Genomic DNA, 10,009 nt, shown 5'->3' on the forward strand with positions numbered 1-10,009 from the left:
CAAGATTAAAGGAGCTGCTGTGCAGCCCATTTCTGCCACAGATTTGGTAAGTCTCTAGCCATGAGACTCAGAACAAATGTTAAGCTCTGAATTGGTGTCACCTCTGGTTTTTAAAAACTTGGGATCATATCTGTTAGCATAGCTATAAATCAAATTCAGTTTCTAAGGTTTGTTCCCTTGGTAAAACACGATAAACATATAATCTCAGCTAAAAAATAAATTAGTCACTAAACATCTGTTATTGTCAATAATATGAATACTTTGATAATGAAATGTACCAAAACAAAATGCAATGGACAAATAAATTTGAGATTTATTTTTGTATTCCAATGAATATCTTCCTTTGCAAACAGAAAAAGTATTAAACAATATTCTGAATTATTGTTAATGAAGTTGGTTGGAATGGATTGATATATCCAGACTGTATATTATTGTTGAATAAATGAATAACTGTTATAATTAATGTTTGACTTTATTTGCTGAAGATTTTGGTTTTTGCTTTTTTAAGGGTATAAGTTTGCCAGGCAAAAATGTTCGACTTGTATTAAAAGAAGGAAAAGGGGGTCTTTTGGGACTAACGTCAAAGTTGGGAGAGGTGTGGACAAGCTTTTGGCCTTCAAAGAGGGCACTTTGTGCCCAAAAACTTATCTTATACCTCTTCTAATTGTATAGCTGGTCTAATAAAAAATAATACTGAAAAAATATTACTTCTTACATATTTTCTGAACTGATCCTACTACAGGCTTGTAACAAGTCAGAGTTTTATTTTTAAGATTTTAAAAGTTATATATTTTTTTTTTGTCAGAATCAGTTTAAATTACCTCAGGTTTCTCAGGGAATGCCATTTAAATGGTTGAAACTTAGGGTTAGCTGGGGCATTTTTCATAGAGAAGGAAACTTACTGTGTAAAGTTAGTTTTTATGCTTTCGCATAATCAAAGTGTTTTTATGCTTTCGCATAATCAAAGTGTTGTCAAATGCACAAAGAAAACAAAATATAGAGTAAATTGTTTTTCATGCTACTCTTTAAGTTAAAGTATACCTAAGAGGTACTCTTAGGTAGAGTGGGTGCAAAATGTTGTGTCAGAATTGTGATATTCAAGTTTCAGAAAATGTTGGCTGATATTGATTGCTTTGGACACTTTTAAAGCATCAGAGGTAGTTGCTTTTGTAGTTTTGCTACTTTTATGTGAAAAGATAACCCTTTATTTGAACATTCTCTGTTTTAGATCGAATCGCGCTCTTATAAATGTTTGGATTCCCTCAGTCTTTCTCCGTGGAAAAGCTGCTAATGCATTCCATGTTTATCAGGTAAGCAATGCTACTTTTAAGGTATATTTTCATGACTTTTGTTTGTGAAATACTGGAATGAATTGGAACACTTAAAATATTTTAGGTATCTAAAAGTGTTTATGAATAAAGAACCTTAAATTCTTAGGCACAGCGATAATAACTTCAATCATTTGACTATCTTACTGAGGCTCTTTCGGTGAATAGAGGTAATCTTATATGTATTTTTAGAACTTGGCCTTACTAATAAAATGGTGATATGATGACTGTAGGCAAACAGACAGCCATTCACTGTTCTGCAGTAATGCCTTCTTGTGCACCTAAGTGCATATGCATGCTTCTTTGTAGCCAAAAAACCTAATTTTTCCTACCAATGTAAATAGTATTGGAGATTCTTCAGCTTTACCTTCATGCGGATATGTGAGACCCTTTGTTTTAGTACTCTACTTCTAAAATGGTATTTCAAATGTTTCAGCAGCTTGTTTGCTGTACTGTCTGTTAGCTACAGGCCTAACCTCCATGTGAGACCTTTTTCTGCTACCTTATAATTCAGGCTCAAAGGGTGCCTATACATGTAATCTGGGGTGGGGGGAAGGGGCATTTTAATTAGAGTGGCTCTGCGGAGCCACTCTAATTAAAATGCTGCCGTGTCTTGTGTATTCAGTGTCCCACATTTCAAAATGGTGGCGGGGGCACTTTAAAGTTTAGATGAGCTTTAGTTAAAGCACACCCACTGCCATTTTGAAATGTGGGACATGGAATACATGAGACGCCATAGCATGCTGGAGCATTCCAGTTAGAACTCATTAAAGCAGACTCAAGTGGTAGAGCCTTCTAATCAGAACATGTCAGAACATGTGTATAGGCACCCAAAAGTTCTAGCAGCTGAATTAAGTTAAAGAACTGGAGCAAAAAGGTATTAGCAGCTAAGTCTTACAGCATGTACAGACATTTGCTGCCCCATAAACTCTCCTGGGAGTGATTTAACCTTGGTTGTTCACAAGTTATTTTTGTCTTGGAGCAGCCATTTTTACTCTGGGAGAATGTCTAAACATCTGTACACTTTTGTTTCTCTTGGGGGGAGCAGTGATTCTCCCAGGAGAAACTGAATGTCTGTACAAGGCCTTACTTTCATACATATGTGTAGATTCAGCACTCAGGTTGAATTAGCATTGGTTTTTCATTTTTGTAATTTTGTTTGTTGAGATTTCCAATAAAAAAGGCCCAGGTTTTCTCTAAAGACTAAACAGAAAATAGAAGTTTTGTTAAATTAAAATTTAAAAACTCCGCTGTATTGGGACTTTTCCGTGGCCAATTAGAAGTTGGCCTGCCCAACTGTTTCTGGGATAACTACCAACCTCTCTTGCCTGCCACACCTTGTTTTTTAATAAAAATTGGTGACTTAATTAGGCGGGAGGCTGGCCTTTGGCAGGTCTTTTCTCCTGGGCAGCTCCAACCACCCCTGTATTGCATCCCAAGCCTTGCGGATGACACACACACGTACAATGTTCTCTCACACCACGACTGGTGCTTCTGGGTCCCACAGGGACTGTCTTCCTCCCTGGAGCAGCAGGTCATTGTGCTCCACCTGTAGGTCTTTATTTTGACTCACACTCAGCCTCCTTGTGGCAGAGGACTTACTGGGGTCAGGACTTGCCCCTAACTCACTGGCTGAGCCCCCCCACTCGGCCTCTGGCCCAAACTATGGCCTCAGACATCCATGAACATACCTTGGCCTCTTCCCCACACATAGGGTTCCTACTGCGCCCACTCTAGGGCCTCTACACCATGCCCCACCCTGGGGTCTTCTCATCATCCTCACACTCAACTACTCACAGGCTGGCCCTTATGCTGCCCTTCAGGCTGACTCCCAGTTTGGCCCTACTCAACGTGCCCCTGGGACTGCCCTTCAGGCCTACTCCCTATTCATCCCTACTCAGCCCCCCTCATGCACAGCCCTTCAGGTCTACTCCTGTCTACTGTGTGTGGGGCCACTTACATTCCTGCCCTGTCAGGAACTTCACAACTGCCATCTCTCTTGGGCTTCACCATGGCCCTCCCTCTCCAGGGCCACACAACTATCCCCAACCAGGGGCCTCCAAGGTTTTACTGCCCTGCAGGCTTAGGTGGCCATAGCCGTGCCTGGCCCTCATACCCACCAAGTTGTGGGGGCTGGGGTTATTAAGGTGCCCGTACCCACCTTTCACTGGGGTGGTAACTGGCCTGGTGTTTCCTGGGGGCTCCCACACCACTAGGAGCCCCACCAGGCCACCCATCCCTGGTAGCGTGCATTTTTAGGTCATGCCCTGGACCAAGAGCCTCCTAGACATCCCCATAAGCTCTTACCCTTACCTCCTGGTGTTCCTGCTGCAGCTCAGCCAGGTGATGCTTCCGCATCAGTGCTTTACTGCCGGTTGCAGCACCCTTTTTGGCATCCTTAATAGGCAACAAGTGTGGCCCTTAAGGGTGCTGTGCAGGGGCATCTGCTCCACTGCCATCGTGTCAAAGCAGATGGTCATGTGTGGCACCCTTCAGGGTAAATGCATGGCACAGGCCATCAGGTTCAGTATGGCAGTGGGCTCGGCTTGTGTGTAAAAGTGACCCAGATTGTCATCACCACCACACAGTTCCTGAGGGTCTTTCTGGTCTGCTTGATTGGAGTGGGAAGCAGGCATGAATAGGCCTGTATTAGGCAGGCTACTAGCTTAGAAGCCTTAAGAGCCAGTTGGGACCTTTGGCTCTGAGGCCTTGTGTCTAAAGCTCTGAGGTGGTCTGTGTGTTAGAGGGAAACAGTGCTGGGACCATGCCTATGTTTCATTGGAAGTTCATCAAAACCAGCAGTGAACCATTTCAGATTCACTTAAGTGTTTTAAGTCCCATTTTTCAGAAATCATATAGGCGCTTAGGATTCTATGTATTATTGTAATTGGGATTAAGTTTCTAAATGCCACATCATTTTTGAAAATAAGACTTGGGCTCTTAAGTCACTTACGCGCTAATGGAAAAATGTACTGTAGGTCTCTTGGCCTGTATTAATGTCTGACATTTTATTATGCAATTATGACGTTTATTTCTTGTAATCAGTTGACTTAGTTATCTGGTAATATCTGATGGCATTTTGTACTACTTTTTATCTAATGACTATAAAGTGCAGTGTTCTACTTCAATTTTTTCCTGTTAGGTTTCAGTAATGGTGTACTTTTTTAGCTGTGAGAGCTATTTTATGAAGTGCTCTTCTAGTAATTGCACTTTCAGTATTTTTATGGGAGGAACATTTAGAACAGTGGGAAGAAAAGTACAACAGCAGGGACATACTTCTCACAATAAATAATGGTGACTGGAAAGATGCATCTTAGGAAAGACAGAACCCAGTGAAAACCATTTAGGAGGATGCTGATGTGAGAATGTCGCTATGCACTGATCTTTGCTAACGGTGATATTCATAGGGTTCAATCAGAGAGCTGATATTTTTTCTTATATAATTTTGATTCCTTTTAAATACTTTTGTGAAAGGAAGGTGAGCTTTAAGGTCTTTTCTAGAATCATTTTGTTTAATCTAGAGAATTAATAAAAAGGTAGAATCTGATTTACATTAGCATAATAATCATCTTTTCTTGATATTTTTTCCTTAGAAGCTGGTTATCAATTTCAGTCTCTGAAATCGAAAGAGAGAATAGGACAGAAAATTTGTGGTCACCTGTGAGATGAATGCCTTAGTATTCTCGGCAGTGTAAAGATACAAGAATCCCAAACACATCTGACTTTGAGCTAAGGTTCATTCAGCATGGGTACTAATTATGTTGATGATAAGCAAGTAACCAGTGGGTGGGTCTGTCTAGCTAATTTACTGTAGCAGGCCACAGCCTGCTCTGTCACACATGTTAGAGCATGCATCTGTCTGGTACAGTAAGCCATGGACAGAGATGTACATCTGAACTGGTCAGAATTCGCTTCCAACTAGAAGTGCTTCAGGCAATGGAGATAGATGAAGTCCCCTGGCAGACCTGCATCGGTATCCTTTCTGGTCAGGGAGCACAAAAGGGAGTTGCTCAGGTCTGTGGTTCTTCAGAAACCCTGTCTTCCTGTAGTTAAGGTTTTAGAGAGAAGAAAACAGCTGAACCTTTTTACTACAGCTGAATATATGCATTTTTATAGTGTGATTTTAGACTACTGTAGCTGTTGTGACTTTCTCTCTCTCCATTGTAAGTGACAAATGTCCATAATTTATGTTTTGAATTTATTAATCTCTTTCTCCTTGCCTGGCTAAGTGAGAGAGAGTATTGCCCAACAGGCAAATGACTTAGTGTCCCAGGCATACAGGAGGCAACCTAAGATACAAGGTGTGCATTTTTTATTAGGACACAAGTTTATTAACTCAGCTGGGAACGTTATCATGGAATAAATTGGTCAGTTCCTTTCATGATGTGAATGTTCAGTGAACTTGAATGTTACAGCTTTTTTTTTGGAAGACTTGCCATCCGTCCATTTTTGGAACCAACTGATCTTTCCTCACATAAGGGAAGTGATAAAGGAGAATGTTTTTCCTAATGTTCCAGATCTTAGGGGTTCCAGCCATTTTCTTTTAGTGGCCTTTCCTTAAAGTCTACTTTCCATTCCAGATTAGAGAACTAATGAACTGTTACTAGAGAACTAGAGCCCTTATGGAATGAGAACTAGCAATAGGCACTTGCTAAGTTCCAACAGTGTGAAATTAACTTTCCTATTTATTAGTCTGGGTCCATGATCTTACCGGCAAAACAACGCCCTTCCTCATTTTGCTGCTGCGATCACATTCCCACCATGTTATGCAAAAATATGTAATCACTTTTAAACGTAAAGGTATGTGTGTACCTTGTTATCAAGGGTATGACTTGAGAGGCTGTTATAGAGGTAGATAGAAATTGGTTGAGGTGTTTCTTGAAAGGGAGGTGACTGAACTTATGAAAGTAAAGAAACCTAATGTTTACCACTCTTCTTTCACATTTATGGAGATTTTTTTTTTCGTTCCTTTGTTTTTCTTTAAAATAAAATGACAGCCTCTGCCACCTTAATTATAATTCTGGTTGCATGCTGCGTAGCAAGAATTTAACCTCTGACAGCCCACCTTTGGTGAAAAAAAAAAAAAAGATACTGTGCTAGATAAAGGAATGTGAGGTAATATATCTTTGCATAATATCATAGGCTCCCAAGTTGCACAACAATGACATTACAATGTGGCATAGTAATCATATTTACAGAAGAAGTTGCCAATTCTAGTGTTCAGAGTTGCCAGAAATGAAAAGGCAGATGAGCTGTGATTTAAAAAATGAAAGAAAATAGTACAAAAGCATCGTTTGAGTGATCTGAAGGAATTTGAGTATATGATTAAACAGTTAAAGAATTTAATTTTTTTTTTATAAATGTAGTGGATGTTTCTTCTTATGGCTGGTGTTAGATTCTGTTGAGGAAAAGATTCATTACTATCTGTGAAGATTGAACCATTGCAGTTTCTTTGGGAGGATGGGCAATAAAACCTGCCTAAAATATATTTTGATGATTAAAACTATATCTTATCTGATTTGTATGCAGACTTCTTCAGGCTGTTGGATTTTTCGCTCATGAAGAACTAAAGATTGTACATATCAACTGCAGTTCCCCCCACAACGTTTTATCTTTTTTTTTTCTGTGCCTGCAGGGGAACAGCTCAGGTGTAATTAGGGCAGAATTTGGAAGTAAACAAGCTCAGGTGTAATTAGGGCAGCATTGGGAAGTAAACAAGCTTTTGAAAGCCAATTAATGGTTGTCTTAGTTGTATGAACCAGGAAGAATTCTTTTGATTCTCTGATCTGTCTTGGTTCTCTTTTAAAATAAGCACATATCATTTGGAATATGCGGGAAGCATGGTTGTTGAGTATAGATGCCTCTATATAGTCGTTTGTCAGTGGTGATTTGCAGTTTAAGCTGGTACAAGCTTTGGCATATTCATGGAATTACACTAAATAAACCAAAGAGCCAAGGATTTTTTTGGGTGATATCTTTTATTGGACCATCTGTATACTTGAGATAAAGTTAGACAAGCTTTCAAATGCAAAGCATTCTTCAGGATCTGAAAAAGTTAGACAGGGACCTGAAGCAGAATAGTTTGCATTTGAAAGAGTGTCTAACTTTATCCCAGCTTATACAGTTGGTCCAATAAAAGATACTGCCCCCAAAAATCCTTTCCTCTCGCATAATTCCTGAACCATCACAGCTATAACATCATTCTAACGTGACTAAATAAACCTAAATTGTGATTTTGGTGGAGCTTTTTGGTTAGACCCTGAAGAAAAAAATAGGAGTATGTGTATATATATATATATGTATATATATATTTACATTTCTTGCATGATCACAACCACTCTGTCATTGCCCATCATAAAGGAAAAAATACATTTTTCCTATAAAGGATATTATGTTAAGCTAAGCTTTATTTTGATAAAAATGTTATCTGTATATGAATAGCAGTATGGAGGTATGTACAGCATACAGAGTATGTACAGTTGCTCGTTGACTTTTCAAATGGAGTCAGATATAATGTTTATGCCAGCTTCTGTAAAGTAATGGGTTTGAACAGCACAGGCACACAGGTAAAATACTGCAACTAATTATATTAAATCATTGTTCTAAGATTATCCAAATATTTTATTAGGACCATATTTCATTTAAATTTGAAAATGACTTCTTTGCATGATCAACAGTTTTCATTAGTTGAACTAGTACAGATTGTTAACTGACCAGTTATTAATGGGTGTAATATCTTTCAAAGAGCAAAAGCATTTCAGAGGCTTAAATATTTAGGCTTCCTGCTCTCAAAAGAGTTCTCTGCTGCTAGATTCCCAATAGTTAATCCCATTTAGTTATCAGTGCTATTAGAGTCAGCTGCTGTCCTTGTAACATGCAGGTTTGACAGGCAGCTCCAGGGTTCTGTCAAACCATTGACATCTTTGAATTTTAATATCTATTTCATACTTTCCAAGAAAATAATATTGCAACCAATCCTTTCATCGGCATATTGGTAGTTTTGGAAATGTTTCCTTAATTGGATTAAAAGAATAAAAATGGTCTTTTTCTCTTCTTTAAAGAAAAAAGATCTTTATATTGGTAAATAGAGTATGCTACGTATTGCCTCTGACTGTAATTGTATCTGGCAGGGTGGTTTCTTGTGGTCAAGTAAAGATGCACTGAAGTCAGTGAGGCTCTCTGTACGTCTGATAGTAAGAAAGAGGCCATGTTATCTGGGAGAATTATTTAAGATTTTGTGTAACTGTGTTTGATCCATTTAAAAATGATGTAATATGCCAGGCACCACCTTTTGTGGGATGGAGGGGGAAAGAGGGAGGTACTGAAACAGCTACTGCTGTAACTGGTAGCTGGCCACACCACTGCTACGAGCAGTGCATCAGTCACTGCTGCCACAGAACTGCCCTTGCATGCTTATGGGAAAAGGTATATATAAATAAAAAATGTATTATATTCAATAGGTATGTAATGAACAACCGTGTAGAAATCCCAAGGTGTTTAAAGTGTTGGAAGTTAATGTCTAATTAAATAATACTTCTGTTGAGCAACTAAAGTTAAATTGATAATTGCATGAAACACAGTTTAGTAATAACTAGATGCTTAGATGTGCATTTCAACATCACTTGAGAGCATATAATCCTGTTTTTTCAATAGCCAGGTATGGAAAGGAAGCCTGTTATGATCCAAATGTGAAAGTGTTTTTGCTAAAATATCAGTAAGACTGAACTATTACCTTTAAAAGTTATAAAGTAATTTGATTGAAATAGACACTTTTTCCACACCAGATTTACTCAAATTTAAGACAACGATGAATTTAAGATGACCCCCCTAATAGTTAGATTTTGTACATTGAAAATGTATAAATTTGTTATAATTTTCCATGTGTAGAGCTTAATTCATATATTCATTAATTCCATGTATAGGACTTAAATTTGTCCCCTCCACTGCTGCATGGTGGCAGGCAGTGGGGGTGCAGGTGCCTGCTCCCCTGCCACCTCTGCCCCCTGCCTGCCCACCCCCCACAACCTGGGGCTGCACTTTCCCCCTCTGCTCGCCCTTCTGACGCTTCCCCAGCTTCTGTTCCCCTTTCCCCATGCCTCTTATACCTTCCTCCCCCTCCTTTTCCCTCATCTCCCCTCCCAGTCTCTGCTGCCCTCTTTGCCCCATTTATCTTTGCTTCATACTGACATGCTTCATACTGACTGCTCCATCCCTGTTCTAGCCTGGGGCATGGAGCATGGCCTGAGCCCAGCCTGTTCCTTGTAGCAGCCGTGTGGGCTTGCTCAGTGCCCCAACTGCAGTGTGCGTGGAGTCTGCTGGCATGGAGCAAAAATAAGGAGGGGAAGGAGGGGTGTAGGCAAGGAAGCAGAGGCTTTGTTTGGGGGGAGATGAGAGGAAGACCGTAGGGGGTAGATGATGGAGTTCATGGGCAAATGGTGGGGGGCAGGTAGGTACGAGCCTGAGCCGAAGCAGCTGCCTGCCTCCAGTGCCCTTGTATATATGTGTGTGTGTGTGTGTATGTATGTATGTATGTATGTATGTATGTATGTATATGTATGTATATATATAAAATTGGTGTGTGGAGATAGATAGATAGATAGATAGATAGATAGATAGATAGATAGAAATTATATGTATCAGCTGCATTTCCTTCCTCCCCCAACCTTTCATATATATGTGAA

The 10,009-nt window shown here is 39.6% G+C and overlaps 1 protein-coding gene across 1 annotated transcript in view; it reads left to right on the forward strand.

Moving 5' to 3' along the window:
• LOC109290674 (sorting nexin-29-like) overlaps window positions 1-10,009 on the forward strand; it is a 438,962-nt gene that overhangs the window by 177,706 nt on the left and 251,247 nt on the right. Inside the window, exon 6 of the mRNA XM_019507381.1 lies at window positions 1,229-1,310. Coding sequence (XP_019362926.1) covers window positions 1,229-1,310 — 82 coding nt within the window. The remainder of the gene's footprint in view (window positions 1-1,228; window positions 1,311-10,009) is intronic.

The sequence above is a fragment of the Gavialis gangeticus genome, unplaced genomic scaffold (genome assembly GCF_001723915.1).
Source record: "Gavialis gangeticus isolate Ggan-Ray unplaced genomic scaffold, GavGan_comp1, whole genome shotgun sequence".
In the NCBI taxonomy this organism is placed as follows: domain Eukaryota; kingdom Metazoa; phylum Chordata; order Crocodylia; family Gavialidae; genus Gavialis; species Gavialis gangeticus.